The sequence below is a fragment of the Mandrillus leucophaeus genome, unplaced genomic scaffold (genome assembly GCF_000951045.1).
Source record: "Mandrillus leucophaeus isolate KB7577 unplaced genomic scaffold, Mleu.le_1.0 Scaffold405, whole genome shotgun sequence".
NCBI lineage: Eukaryota > Metazoa > Chordata > Mammalia > Primates > Cercopithecidae > Mandrillus > Mandrillus leucophaeus.
The window spans coordinates 2,449,941-2,466,104 of NW_012104310.1; the positions used below are offsets into that span (position 1 = coordinate 2,449,941).

Genomic DNA, 16,164 nt, shown 5'->3' on the forward strand with positions numbered 1-16,164 from the left:
GCGCCCGCCCCTCGCCAAGAGACAAGTCTTTTGCTCCGTGTACTGCGTGGAGAGCGACCTGCCCGAGGCCCCCGCCTCGGAGCAGCTCTCGCCGCCCGCGTCGCCACCTGGGGCTCCGCCAGTGCTGAACCCTCCCAGCACCCGCTCTTCCTTCCCCAGCCCCCGACTGTCCCTCCCAACGGATTCCCTCTCCCCCGACGGCGGCAGCATCGAGCTGGAGTTCTACCTGGCGCCCGAGCCGTTCTCCATGCCCAGCCTGTTGGGAGCTCCACCCTACTCTGGCCTGGGCGGTGTAGGGGATCCCTATGCGCCCCTCATGGTGCTGATGTGCCGGGTGTGCCTGGAAGACAAGCCCATCAAGCCCCTGCCTTGCTGCAAGAAGGCCGTGTGCGAGGAGTGCCTCAAAGTCTACCTGAGCGCCCAGGTAACTTCACCCCCTTCTCTTCCCCATTTATCATTCCAAATCACTGGCGAGGAGGTCCTGCTCTCAATCTGATCTCCCTGCTCGCACGAAGAGGTGACGGACACACTTACTGAGGATCTCTGTTAGTTTCTCACGTCTCGATTGTTATTTAAGTGCCTTTTGACCTCACTGGTTGACTTAACTGGAATTTAACTTTGCTGTGAACTTCAGGCTATGGTTGGCAGGTATAGAAGGCACAAGATACAAGTCTTTGCCCTCCTCTTATTTCTTATACAGGATTGCAAGCACGAGCTTGCTCAAAGGAGGAGAGCAAGAGACTGCCTCATCGGCCTGGTATCCCAGAAACTAACAAGCAGTGGGCATAGAATAAATATTTATGGAGCTGGTGGAGAAAAGAATTGGAACAAATATTTTAGACCCATGATACATGAATTTGTAATTTTGCTTCATTTATATATTCCAGAAAAGCGTGAATGTTTAACAAAATTTATCCCTTGGCCTTTGCCTACTTTCCAGTTTCCTTTTTCCACAGTAAAGTTGAAGTACTTTTTTTTCACTGAGGATTTAAGCCAGCGCTCTTTAAGAGGGAAGCAAAACAGAAAGAGCAAAACAAAGCAAAGAGAGGCTAAGAGGTTTCTCAAAACAAGTACTGGTGAAACTTTCTTCCTCTGCTTTTATTTGAAAACTTGGTTTTTTTCTTGGAAAGCTGGAGAGTGCACCAGACCAGCTTTCCTTCACTGAGGGTGAATGCGTTCTTCCAGCAGTTCTCAATCTGTGATGTGTCTGCCAGTGTTTTGCACAATCCTGAATGCCCTTTGATCCTGTGTCCAATTGTCCTAGGCCTATTCATCTTTCAAAACCCTGTGTGTTCAGGTGCCAACTCTTCTGTGAAGCGTTGCTTCACCTTCCAAGTCACTGCTTATATACTTTCACAGTATCTTACATGCACTGAAGTTGTTTCTTTCGTGTCTGCTTGTCTTGTTAGACTGTCTGGACAGTGTCTTAGAGTCCCATATGTGGTAGCTTCATGCTGAGTCCCTTGCACATCATAGTGTTTTTAATAACATTGGCCGGGGCAAACTGAACAGGGCTCCATACCATGTGATTCCTCTGTTTTTTGTGTCTAACTCATGCTTGGGTCTAGACTGAAAGTGTATACAGTCCCTAACTGAAAATGCAAACAGACACTTATAACGGTATGTTTCATAAACAGTAAGTTGGCTGAAATAGTGGAGATTATTTAAAAGCCTCTGAGAGACTGTTGTTTCTTTCATGCGTTATCTACAGAGATTCTTAAAAACAGGAGGAATGTCTGCTGCTGGTTGTGGTAGTTTCTGTATCATCATCCTCAAACAGATTTCGCTGCCCTGTGATGGGATTCAGACATTTCCAAAACATAAGCCTGGCTCCAGGGAAGTCACTGTGAGAGCAGATGTGTACAAAAGAACAATACAAGGTAGCATGGGATGAGATGTCAATAGAGTAACAATTCCAGATAGCACTTCCTGTTAAATGCTGGATACACGTACCAGAAATTCAAGGGAGGTAGTCATTGTGGCTTGGGGCACTTTAACTAGCAGTTTGATTTCCTTATGGTGGGCCCTTTCCCCAAAGCAGTTTTCTTTTTCTTTATTAAATCTCATAAGTTAGTTTCAGGAAGTTTTAGTAATGGTGGTAGGGAGACAGAGGGAGATAGTCAAGTGGTCATTGCAGTGTACAGTACAACCACTAAAAACTACTCTACAGTGACACAGTATCTGAAGCTTGTCTGCAGCATTTCTGATTGTATGTATGTTCCTAACCTTCTTCCAAAGTATTTGCTGGGACTTTCAATAAAGAATAATATACATTATTGGCCGGGTGTGGTGGCTCACGCCTGTAATCCCAGCACTTTGGAAGGCTGAGGTAGGTGGATTACCTGAGGAGTTCAAGACCAGCCTGACCAATATGGTGAAACCCTGTCTCTACTAAAAATACAAAATTAACTGGGCATGGGGACGTGGTGACGCATACGTGTAATCCCAGCTACTTGGAAGGCTGAGGCAGGAGAATTGCTTGAACCTGGGAGGCAGAGGTTGCAGTGAGCCAGGATCACACCATTGCACTCCAGCCTGGTGACAGAGCGAAACTCCATCTCAAAAAATAAATAAATAAATAAATAAAATAATAATAATAATATACATTATTTAAAATAATAAACAGCAACAAAAAGATGAGTCATAGATACCGGGCATGCTTTCACCTCAGGGCTTTTGTACTTGGTTTTACCTGTTCCAGGAAGGTTCCCTCCGTGGCCGTCTTATCTGCTCACTGTACTCCTTTTCAGGGCTATATTCAAACGTCATCCCCTGTGACTTTCACTGACCAGCCCACACGCTCTCTTTTTTCCTGCTTTTCGTTTTCTCCATAGCACTAACATACTCTGTCTTACACTTGATTAAGTCACGACAGAAGTTTTCACATGATTTGTACACTTCTGTATCTTTAGCATCTATAGCATTGTCTGGTCTATAACAGATGGGCAGCCAGAACCTACTGAATTTATGAAAGGCCTGAGATTGCCCCAGAAACCACGGCTAGGAAGTGGTGTTCCGCATTGGCACTAAATTCTGTTCTGAGCTTCTTGATATTTAAGACAAAAGACAAAGGCTTAAAGTGGACAAAAGTAACAGGTTTGCTAAGTTTGTAATTAAACTTAGAATTAAAGAGCTTAGATAAACTTGTAGCTTATACATAAAATAGCCTTTTTCAGTGAGTAAAAATACAGGATTGTGGTTGTAATATTTTTGATCTATGGCAATTCTATGGTCCCTTCTACTCAAAGGTTGTGTTTCTCTGTCACTTAACCTCTCTATGCCTTAATTTCCTCCTCAATGAAATGTAATTGCAGACAATCTGTAATAACCCACCAGTTCCAAAGCAAAACAAAATCAAACTGCATGGTTATTTTTCTGTCCTACTGAACCACATCAAAAGGGCATAGTGAGTGCTTTCTTTCTCATCTTAAAAGTTCTCTTAGGTTTGACAGAAGCAAATGTGTCAAGCCTAAACTTTCAAGGTTCTTAAAACCTTTACAAAAAATGATGTATTTGAGATAAAGAGCTATTAGTGACTTTTTTCTCACCATTTCTTTTAGTTTGTGCCACATAGTGCATTATTTAACATCATTTAAGAAAATAAAAGAGTCCCTATTAAACATTTCATGCCAACATTAAAATGCATATTAAATGTGAGTTGGACTATTGCCTGGTTAAATGAATATTTTTCTAAAAGGAGATGCAGAGTTCTTTGAAAGAAGATATGAACTTGGAAGATAGGAATGTGGATTTTTAGACAGTATGTTTTCACCAGTGCCATGGACTAATTTGTGACAAAGGCCAATTGGTGGGTGTCATCAATATTTCAATAGAGACATAGCAAATTAGATGGTGACTTAAGTACCTCTATGCTGTGTATAAAATTGTAGTTTTATTTTTCAAAACATAGTTCTTCTCCAGTTATTGCCATGACTGTGGCTAGGGAGCCCTTCTTAGTGGAATAACTTTACAGTGCAGTGGGTGTCATCCAATTTCTGATTGTCATGGTGAAGGGGTGGACTAATAGATTGTAAATCTTTAGCACCACAGTAGATGTTGATTTAGAAGCTGTAGAGCTCCAGAACAGAGATAGTTATATTATTTATATTATATTGCTCATGTACATAAATCTCTGGCACATTCATTTCAGAAGTACATTTCCCAGTGACCTGTGTATGCATGTGTGAATATGGCTAAAGCATGTAGTCCCAGGGATGCCTGCAATATCCTGCAGGTCTCTTAACCCTTCTCAGTATTGGTCTTCTCAGCTGGCTTGGCCTTTACCACATTTTCCTAGGAGGAAATATTTTCTGTTGCCTTCTTTGTTTCATAGGATGATACTATGTTCATTTCAGAAATCCTCCACAGATAATCTTTCTTTTATGATTTGGTTTAGAGAGAAAAATCTGTCATAAATATGAAATATTAATATTTAGTATTTTAGATGAAGAAAGGACGAGAAATGAGGATGCCAAAGGGCTTGCTAAAGGTGACAGCTGTTGTGGATTCCACCACTCTGCCTAAAAGTGCTAGAGATTGGCAGACGCATGTAACTTGGAATGTATACACCTGTCCAATGAGTATTAATAGATACAAGCAACACATTTCTTCTACAGATTGTGAACAAAACAGCTGCTAGATGATAAAGTCCTAAAATGACTGTCTACTGTAGTCACCCTAGAATCAGTGACCCAGAGGTGAAAGCTTATATATCCTATTATTAAATTATGAGTCATCCAAATCTTCATGGGTAAAAGTGTAACATAGATTCTTTTTTTTTTTTTTTTTAGACAGAGTCTTGCTCTTGTCGCCCAGGCTGGAGTGCAATGTCTTGATCTCGGCTCACTGCAACCTTTGCCTCCCGGGTTCAAGCGATTCTCCTGCTTCAGCCTCCCGAGTAGCTGGGATTACAGGTGCATGCCACCAAGCCCAGCTAATTTTTTGTATTTTTAGTAGAGACGGGGTTTCACCATGTTGGCCAGGCTGGTCTCGAACTCCTGACCTCAGGTGATCCACCTGCCTTGGACTCCCAAAGTGCTCGGGGATTACAGGCATGAGCCACTGATCCTGGCCCCATAAATTCATTTCCTTTAAACCTTAAAGCACCCTGCATATTTTTAGAAACCATCATGTTCAGTGTTGAGTTTGAATGCAGTTGTCTTCACACAGGTGAATTTATAGAACCTGTCATGCCCGTCATGGTTTTGGTAGTCCTGAAAATGTAAAGAATAATACGAGACTGAAATTCGTTGAAGTCACTCTAAAAATTTGAAAAGTGGGAATTAAGGCATATTTAAACTTATCCTTCTGTGTGCAAAATGTGTGTGTGTGTGTGTGTGTGTGTGTGTCTGGGGGTGTAGTAACATTTGCTTTCATGCCTTACTCATTCCATTATTTTCCTCCACTCTCTACATCATTGCTCTTTAATAATTTTTTTTTTCTTTCCCTTGTTCTTTTACTTTTTGAAATCTGATTTTAATTGGCATTTGATTTCTCTAGAGGAATCCTCTGTCAAGTGCTAAGCCCTGGGGCCAGCAGAACTTTTTCCGAGGCATGTTGCATGGGTATTTCCTTTCTCTTTCAGTTGTCTGGAGATGAGACTACATAAAGGAACCTTGCATTGCGTTCCACTGCCTAGAATATCTCAAATAACATTACAAGTACTACTGACCTAAGGCATCAGCTGATACCTTTAGAGTGTGATTTTTCCCTCCTAGAGTAGAGCTCAGCTTTTATACCTGAAGGCTCTTCCTTAACTCCCGATACAAAAGACATAAAAAAGAGATCATTAGAATTTAAACTCTCAGTTTTTTATTACGGGTTTGTGATGGACAAGGTAGGCATACCTGAGCGGTAATTTCTTATAATTTTTCATTTATCAGTGTACTTTTTGTGCATTTAACAAGCATTTATTGGGCTACCTGTATGACAAGCACCATGAGATACTCTATAAATGTGTTAAATCTTCTAAAGGAACCATCTTATAGCCTTGTTGGCAGTATTTTTCCCAGCTTTATCTGATGGCATAAATAAACTTTTTTTTAAAAAAAGTTACCAGACAGCTATGGATCTTCTTTCTCTCTGGGATATTTTTATTAAGCCAGTTCTGGGACACCAGCTATCTTTTTATTAATCTTACTTACTATTCCTTCTGTTATGTTTAATCCAAAGTTATAAATCTGTTACTCATTTCTTAATATAAATATTTCTCAGCTATTTTTGATTGCTGGAAATATATTAGTAAATATAAAGATGTATGTATTTTGTTCATTTCAAAATCTTTTCTGCCTTTATTTAAAAGAAAACACAGTTTTGCTCAGTTTGTTTTGGATCATTCATGACATACTTAAAAATATTTATTTTTTTTCAAATTCAGTTTGTCAGAAGGGTTTTACATTGTAAACAAAATGAACCTTCCCAAATTGAAGTTTTGCTTTAAAAATTCAATGTGTATGGGAGAATGGCTCCTAGTTTATATCGTTCTCTATCAACTTTATCACTACTATTTGCCCCACCAATTTTGGGATAATTGCACTTGAATTTGTAAGTTTTTACAAACAGTAAGTAAAACCATTTATTGGACATCTATCTTGTAAACATTCTTACATGTATTTTTATTTAATTTTAATTCATTTACATATTAAATACTTATTACATATAAGGCACTGTTTTAGGCTCTGGGGATACAAGAAACTAAAACATTTAAAGCTCCTGACCTCAGGAATTATATGCTAGGCTGTGGAGATGGACAATGAGATAAGTGAATTATTTAGCATATTAGGAGATAATAAGGGCTATGGAGAAGGAGAAATAAGGGAAAGGTGATATTGGGGAGGGGTTTTCCTTGACAACTTTATAGTTTTGGGGGAGTCGTCAGGGAGGATATGTTTTACGAAGGGACTTTTAGGAAGAGATCTTCGTGATGCAAATGAAGGAACAAACCATGAATATATCTAATAGAATAATAAGGTGTAAAGTCCAAAGGTAGGAGCATACTTGCGAGTTTCCAGGAATTATAAGGAGATCTGCGTGGCTGAAGCATAGAGAATGAAGTGGATAGTGCTAAAAAGAATACAGCAGGAGGAGTGGGGAAAGCTGGTCTGGCAGAGATTAAACCCATCAAGTATCTTCATTTCCCTAAAGTAAGATCTTGTAAAAAGATATTGAGCAAAAGACTAACCAGATATGCCTTTCCCTTTAAAAGAGATTACTCCATCTCTTTGTGGAAAATATACTGTAGGAGTCAAGACTGGAAGTAAAAAGATCAGTTAGAAGACTATGGAATAAATCAAAGGAGAGACAATACAGTTCAGACTAGAGTGATACAGGCGAACGTGGTTTGAACTGGTGGAATTTGGAATATATTGTGAGGTTAGAACTGACAGAATGCCAGTGATTGCACGTGGGATGAGAGAAAAAGAGTCAAGCATGAGTCAGGTTCTGAGCCCAAGCAATTAGAAAACTGGGGTTGCCGTTTAATAAGATGAGGAATAGTGTAGGAGGACTAGGTTTAGGGAGAATGAGAAATTTGATGTGCCGTTTAGACATTCATGAAGGGATGTTGAGTAGGCAGTTGGTGTCTGGCATTCAGAAGAGAGATCTGAGCAGAAGATATACATTTGGATGTGGATGGCATATAGATGGTATTTAAAGCTATTAGACTGGATGAGGTCACCTGTGGAGTGTCACTAGCTAGAGAAGAAGGATAGGAGATTGAGTCCGAGCATACCAGTGTTCACGAATATGGAGTCTGGGACATCAGAAAGAACAATCAAAGAGTCTAAAAGGGAGTGAGCTAATTAGGCAAGAAGAGTACTGAGAGTACTTACCCAGAAGTCAAAGACAGTGTTTTAAAAGGGATAATGATCTGTGTCTAATGCTTCTGATAGTTCCAGCAGGATGAGGTTTGAAATTGACCGTCAGATTTCCCAACAAGGAGTTTATTGGTAACTGTGAGCCTAGTGCTGTTTTCATTGGCAGCCGTGGGATGGTTTTCAGGTTAGAGTGGGTTCAAGAGAACAGGAACAACTCTGTTTTTGTACTGCAGGTAGTAGAATGTTATATGAGGGAACTCAAGGTTAGAGAGATTAAATAACTTTCGCAAAGTCTCAAAGCAAGGGAATGGCAAAGGTGGAAGTGAAATTCAGATGTTTGGCTCAAAACCTATGGCTTTTTTGCATTCTTTAAATTGATTATCTCATTTATAAGGTAAACCTGTATTTTTCTTTTTCTTTTAAGTTGATACACATATTGTACAAAAAGCACAAGTCTTCCAATCCAAGAAGGAGAAGACACTTAATTACATGTTTTGAGGAAGTGAAAGGCTCCCATTCACACTTAGATCTAGAGATTACAGCCAAACTCAGTCTCATCTTCATGTAAGCAAGTGAAGAAGAATTTGGCTTAGGAAAGCTATGATTTGATATGATTTACTGTTAACTTTTTTTGTTTTGTTTTGTTTTGTTTGAGATGGAGTCTTACTCTGTCACCAGGGTGGAGCGCGGTGGCATGATCTCGGCTCACTGAAACCTCCACCTCCCAGGCTCAAGCGATTCTCCTACCTCAGCCGTCCGAGTAGTTGGGACTACAGGCGCGCGCCACCACGCTCAGCTAATTTTTGTATTTTTAGTAGAGACGGGGTTTCACCAGGTTGGCCAATATGGTCTTGATCTCTTGACCTGGTGATCCTACCGCCTCGGCCTCCTGAAGTGCTGAGATTACAGGCATGAGCCACGGCGCCTGGCCGATTTACTGTTGAGTTTTAATGGCAGCATACTCTCCTGTTTTCTTCCTAAGTTTCTGGTCTTTCCTTTTGTTAGAACTTTCTTGTATTAATTACCATCTCTTAATGTTGCTGCCTGCGTGGTCCTGTGCTAAACCTCTTCTCTTCTCACTTTGTATACTGTTAGTGGGGCCATCTTACCCACTCTCATGGTTTCAACTAACACCTACCTATTGTTGATTCCCAAATATTTATCTCTATCCCCAGTCAACAGTATTATATAGCCATCTCTCTCCTGAACAACTGTAGTGGATGTCCCATACATAGGCACCTTAAACTTCTCAAAACTAAACCCCCCTTTCCTCCCCTTCTTTGCCACATGCTCAAAGCCTTGCTTCTTTTTTGAGATTCCGTTTCCAGTAATTGTACCCAGGTCAGAAACTTGGGGGTCATCACTGAGCTATTCTTTTCCCTTATCTCCCACATCTAATTAATCACCAGGTCCTTTCAATTCTACATCTTTAAAATATATCTGTACTCTCTACCGTTTTCTGTTTCTGCTGTCATTTCACTTGCTCAGCCTCTACCATTTCTCTCCTGGATTCTTATGAGAGTTTCCTACTTGGTCCCAGTGATGCTCTCTTGACTCTCTCCGACTTACTGTCCACACATATGCCGGAGGGTTCTTTATAAAATGCTGGACCAGTCTTGGCACTCTCCTTCCTAGCCTTTCAACACCTGCTTCTTGCTAATAAATTAGAATTTAAACTTTATAACAATATCTATATGTCCCTGTGCATTCTGACTCCTGTGTGTCCCTCCGAGATTTCTTTCTCAACTGTCCCATGACACCTATAGAGATATTAAATTTCTTCTTCTTTGAATGCTCCATGGCTCTGAATTATGAGCCTTTGCCTTTAGTGACATGAAGTTTTGTCTTAGGGGAATCCTCTTTCTTTCCTTGCTGCCCTAACTCTCTTTGCCCCATTCACACTCATTCTGCTAGTTCAGCTTAGACATTCTTCTGGGAGAATCTTCTTGACCCTCTGATTAAGCATCCTTCCTATATTCTTTGATAACCCTCTTTACCTAAGGTTATCAAACTATATAGGAATCTTCTATACAATTATTCTTGTTTCCCTGTATTTAAATCGCCTGTTTCCTGCTCTGTGCTTCCATTAGACTACAAAGCTTGATGCATGTAAATGTTTTTCCTAACTAATTTCCTAACACTTTGTGTGTTATATAGACTCTGTAAGTAGAGTGGATGTTTAAATTTATTCCACAAATAAATAATACAGTAGAAGCCAATATTGTCAATATGTAAACTATTTGGATAGGCAAAGTGATATTTTTAAATGAAAATTTGAATATTTCATTTTCTTGTTTAAAAACCTGTAAGACCTCCTCATTGCTTCACATAGAGATTCCAACTCATAACACTGTGGGTAAGATTTGGCCTCTGCATCTTCTTCAGTCCCTTCTTCTGTCACTCCAGCTCTCCTCCCTCCAGCCATAGAGTATTCTTCTCATGGTTAATTTCAGTTCACTGACTCAGTCTTCCTTATATCACCAGACTGAGTTAGTCCTGTTAAGGTTCTTAGAGTCCTTTTTCCTCTGCCACCACTGTATTTACCTCTTTTTATAATTAAATGGTATGTGATAATTTGATGTTTATTACGTCAATGCTCCCCCATTATTCTTTGAGCTACTTCATTTTTTATTTTATTTTATTTTTTTTTTGAGACGGAGTCTCGCTCTGTCCTCCAGGCTGGAGTGCAGTGGCCGGATCTCAGCTCATTGCAAGCTCCGCCTCCCGGGTTTACGCCATTCTCCTGCCTCAGCCTCCCGAGTAGCTGGGACTACAGGCGCCCGCCACCACGCCCGGCTAGTTTTTTGTATTTTTTAGTAGAGACGGGGTTTCACCGTGTTAGCCAGGATGGTCTCGATCTCCTGACCTCGTGATCTGCCGGTCTCGGCCTCCCAAAGTGCTGGGATTACAGGCTTGCGCCCGGCCGAGCTACTTTCATAATTAGCACCTAGCACAGAGCCCAGAAGAGAATGAATGATTGAAAATAAATTATGTTTGCTATAAAAAGTAAGGTAACTCTTTTAGTCTGAACTTTTGACATATTATTCTACAATGCATTTATTTAGATTGGTGCAAAAGTAATGGCAGAAACTGCAATGACTTTGGCATCAATCCAGTGAACTCCCGTGGCCTGAGTCTTTATGCTAGCATCCCATCTATCACTGAGGTGTGTCTTCTTTAATTCCAATACCTGTTCTGGTTACTGTCTCCTGTTTAACAGATTCTTCCAGAACCTACGAACATTAAAAAAACAAACAAACAAACAAAAACACCATTTTATTTTGATGATGACATTGTGGGTCAGGATTTGGGAAGGCCTCAGCCAGTCAGTTCACCTTCGGGGTTTCTCATGCAGTTGTAGTCAGATGTCAGGTCACTTGCTTGGCTGGCAGCTGATGCCGGCTGCTGTCAGTGAGCTCAGCTGTGGCTGTCTACAGAGTGCCCACACGTGGCCTTGCCGGCATGGCAGTCGCAGAGCTTCTTACTTGCAGATTGGCCTCACCCAGAGCCAGCAACCCAAGGGATGTGGAAACTGCGTGACATTTTCTGCCCTAAGTTTGGAAGGCCCTCAGCATCACTTTGGTGAGGCAGTGATGAGCCTGCCCAGATTCAAGGGGAAGGGACATTGACCCCAATTTATTTGGGGCAAGTGTCAGAGAATTTGGGGCCATATTTTAAAACCTCCACTACTTAAGAGAAAAATCAAGAATGTGGTGAATTAGCTTTCGAGCCTGAATTTTAATTAAAAAAAAATTATATATTTTCTATCATTTCCTTAAATATTTCCAATTCATATCATTCTATTAGTAAATACTTTGTTGGTGTGTCTTTGTGCTTTATCTTTAAATAATTTAATAATACAGATTCACGTAGTTTTAAAGAAAACTTATGTGAAAGCTATTCTCTTTTAAAATTAAATATTTTAAGTAGTTCCACTGTAATTGAAATATGTCAAGGTGTCAGGGTCAGCTTCCAATAATTCTGATTAACAACACTTAATCTTATTCTGTATAGCATAATTTCCTTTCCATTAGAGTATATCAAAATTACAGCTTCAGCTACAGTTAAAATATTTGAAAAACTTAGCACTATCTTTCTGAATAAAAGGAGTTCATGTAACAGATTTTTTTTTTGTAGTCTAGATATATTTTGTATAGAAATAGTATTGTATCTAATGACACTGCAGAATTAACCACCCTAGTCAATCTTTGTGAAATTGGCCTACTGTTTGTTTGTGGTATTCTAGTTTGTGTGGGTGATGTTATCGTGTGACTTGTATCTTCTTGAATAGATAGCTGTTTAAATTTCCAGAGCATGTATGTTGTCTTCGAGTTTCTTCCTGTTAGAGATCTGTATTCTCTGGAACAGAGGAGGCATGTTGCTTTTATGATGTTTGCCCCACTCCACCTTTACCCCCTGGCTCAGGTAACTAAATTCTGGGCTTTTTCATTCATGTGAATGACTAATCCCTTTGTAAATCTTTCTAAGCTATTTGCCTCAGTAATATTCTCTACTGTAAGATTCAAACTTAATTATAGGGTACCTGGCAAATTACTTTCCTTTTTGTGGTGTTGATTCTTGCTTTCTTTCCTTACATGATTATTGGCCATACTCAGTGTTCATGAAACTCATGAGCTCTGAGTTGTATGTGGCAAGTTTAATCACCACAGCTTTTCCCCTGGTTGCTTAACAATTTAAAGCAGCAGGCAAAATGAAACAATTGCTTGTAAGCCATTTTTCCTAATGTTTAGAGTTTAGTGTATTATTAATGTGTGTTCGTCTAAGTAGAGCTATTGGGTGAAATCACAAGTGACTCTGATATGGCCAGATTGTAGCCCATCTTTTTGAAAGTAATTAGTTAATGAATAATTCATTCATTCATTGAGATAGTGTCTTGCTCTGTTGCCTGGGCAGGAGTGCAGTGGCTCAATCATGGTTCACTGCAGCCTCCACCTTCTAGGCTTAGGCAATCCTCCCACCTCAGCCTCCCAAATAGCTGGGACTACAGGCGTGCACCACCATACCTGGCTAATTTTTTGTTTGTTTGTTTTTAGTAGCTATAGAGTTTTCCATGTTGTCCAGGCCGGTCTTGAACTCCTGGGCTCAAGAGATCTAACCACCTGGGCCTCCCAAAGTGCTGGGATTACACGTGTGAGCCACCGCAATCAGTCCATTTTTTTCATATGAATAGATAAGCAAAGTGAGAAAAGTGACTTTCATTCTCTTGCCAGAGATGCTCTTGGTGGAAAACAATAGGTGCAATCCCCAAATTCTCATTTAATCCTACTTTTAACTAGTTTTAACTTCAATGTTTTATTTTTCCTATGTTATCATTTTTCTGCCTCAAGATTTTTAAAAAATATTTTTCCTATGTTACAATTTTTCCTCCTCAAGATATTTTTTAAAACAAACACTTTGAAAACAATAGGCTCCTAAAATTAAAGAAAGAAGTATTCTCTGTGTCTTCAAGTGTTGGTGCTTTATGTTAAACTTATATGGTATATGTGTATGTATGTATATATGTATACATAGACATATGTATACATACTGTTTGTCAAGTTCTCACAGTTATTTTTGTGTCACAAGGGGAATGTTTGCTGATCTTAATTTAAAAAAATCTAAGCCTAGTCATTTCTAGTTAAGTTCATGTATTTCAGGTGTAGTTTCTCCTCCCTCCCTCCCTCTCTCTCTCCCTTCCTCCCTTCCTCACACTGTCGCCTGGGCTGGAGTGCAGTGGCGCAATCTCGGCTCACGGCAACCTCCATCTCCTGGGTTCAAACAATTCTCCTGCCTCAATCTCCTGAGTAAAGGGGATTACAGGTGCCCGCTGAGTTTTGTGTTTTTAGTAGAGACGGGGTTTCACTATGTTAGCCAGGCTGGTCTCAAACTCCTGACCTCATGATCCACCTGCCTCAGCCTCCCAAAGTGCTGGCATTGTAGGTGTGAGCCACCACGCCTGGCCTATTTATTTATTTTTTGAGACGGATTCTTCATAGTGATTCTTGTGCCTCAGCCTCCCGAGTAGCTGGGACTACAGGTGCATACCACCACACCCAGCTAATTTTTTTGTGTGTGCTTTTTGTAGAGATGAGGTTTCACCATGTTGACCAGGCTGGTTTTGAACTCCTGGCCTCAAGTGATCCACCTGCCTAGGCCTCCCAAAGTGCAGGGATTACAGGTGTGAGCCAATGCATCTGGCTTCAGGTGTAACTTAAATCAACCAGAATAGATAACCCTTGGGTTTACCTTTCCTTTGTTCTTAGTTTTTATTATGTCACCTTTTGAATCATTGAGGCTTTTCCTTAGAGATGAAGGGAAAGCTTAGAAGGAATGCTGAGCAGGAAAACCCTGAAAGGATAGTAATTTTTTTCTGACACTTTGCTCATTTTGTTTGTTTGTTTGTTCTCAGTATTTTTGAAAACAAACTGTTCATACATGCTTTTCTCTTTAAAATCACTAGTATGTCTACAAACTAAAAACTTGGAATCAGAATTTTCCATACTGCTTAAAAATCATCCAAATGAAGAGCTTCAGAGAGAGTTTTTAACCTTTTTTTAAAATAATATAAAACACTAACACTTTCTGACTAGCTGCAAGATTGACATCAGGGAAAGCACGAATGTACTAGCTGAATTTCAGCAACAACCTTTGCATAATTGATAGATGAGACACCAAAGTAAGTATAATGATTTAGAAAGCACAAGCAACAGTGCATACTTTTGCATCTCTTTGCCTATATGAAGTGTCTTTTCAGTTATAATAGTTGTTAAAACAAAGTACTGAAATAAATTGTACATAGACCTTAGAAGCTTAGGATCACTAAATGCTGAACAAAGATTATAAAATAATGAAGCCAGTTCTAAAACATTGCTTTCACAATTACTGGTGACAGCAAAATGTTTTATATCATTAATTCATGTATTAAAATTAAGATGCTGAAAAAAATCATGGGAGCATTGAGATTGCTCTGTTCTAATATGCTTTTGGCTTATTACAATCTAAATGGATTTGACAGAGCTCTGTTGGTTTGCTTAGGGTGGTAAGGAGGTCAAGGTCAAGCAGGCAGTCTCCTCACAGCCTCATTAACAACATACTGCCCTGTGGCCATAAACTACCCTTAACCCTGCACAGTCATATCATAAAGTGTCTGCTTCTAGTCATAAGACTGTGACTGAGACAAGATGGAGAAATTACTGTTAATCTCATCACCTCTTCTGAAAAAACAAATTGAAGCACATGTTCAGGTTATTAGTGAGTTGCAGAGATTTTACATAGAGAAATCTTTTCTTCCACTGGCTAAGACTTTCCTTCTTTTTACTGTAGTCAAACCATGGTAGATCTGTTCTCTAGTATACAGTTGGTTTAAGAGACTCAAAAGGGAGGGAAGCTGGCATATTCTTATTCTGTTAAAGATAAAATGATTAAAAAATTTATAAAAACATACTGAGCACAAAATAGTTGCTTAGCACCATGCTAATCATTATGATAAAAAGAAATAATGTGTCCCTATAGAGTAGTCCATGGTCCAGCTTCTTAGGAAGTTTAGAACTTCAGTAGGTTAAAATAAAGCTCTCCAGGCAAATATTGGGCCATGTATATGAATACATTGTGTTACAGGATTCCTTCTGTGCTTCTTCACCAGTCAGAAATCTCGTTGGCCACCACTGCCTCTGCCTGGGCCTCGCTCAGGGCCTGCTGGGCTTGCTCCACCTGCTCAGCCTGGCAGGCTGCATTCTGCTTGTGCCCCAGACCAGATCCTGTGCCCACCATGGCTCTGCACTCAACCCATGGATCAACCAGGCATGCTGTGAGAAGCTTTCGCCTTGGGTGCCAGCAACTAGATGAGGGGAATGTGGTGGCTCCTGATAACTCAGAGATGCCAGCAACTGTGGAGCCCCAAGGGGTGTTGCAGCTCTTGCTTGTGGAGTCCCAACGTCTGAGTTCCCAAAAGTGTTACAGCTCTTCACTCCCATAGCTCAGTGAGCGGGAACATGTTACAGCTTTCTTTCTCCCATAGTCTGACAAGCAGGAGTGTGCTGCAGCTCCTTTATACTTGTCGCCCACAGCTTAGTGGGCAAAAGGGAGGATTACAGATCATTCATTCCTGGTGCCTGCAACTTGGTGAATTTGAGGGTTACAACTCATTTGTTCTCACTGCCCACAGCTTGGCAAGTCTGGGCTGTTGTCCCGTGACCACGAGGAATAAGGTACATGGACACCAGAGAGTGAGTAAGGCAGAGAATAATTTTATTGAGCAACAGAAGCAAAGCTGTCAGCTGAAAAGGGACCCTGAAAGCAGTTCCGCTTTCTGCCTGTGTGGCTGAGTCCAAGGTTTTTATGGGTGTGGAAT

At 40.3% G+C, this 16,164-nt stretch overlaps 1 protein-coding gene across 1 annotated transcript; it reads left to right on the forward strand.

The window, feature by feature from the left end:
* Positions 1-4: 4 nt before the first annotated feature.
* Positions 5-8,565, forward strand: LOC105548256 (probable E3 ubiquitin-protein ligase RNF217; the record flags this gene model as incomplete). Its single annotated transcript, XM_011992173.1, has 2 exons — positions 5-424; positions 8,470-8,565. Coding segments are annotated over 2 exons (477 nt in total), but the record flags the coding sequence as incomplete, so codon positions are not given.
* Positions 8,566-16,164: the final 7,599 nt, after the last annotated feature.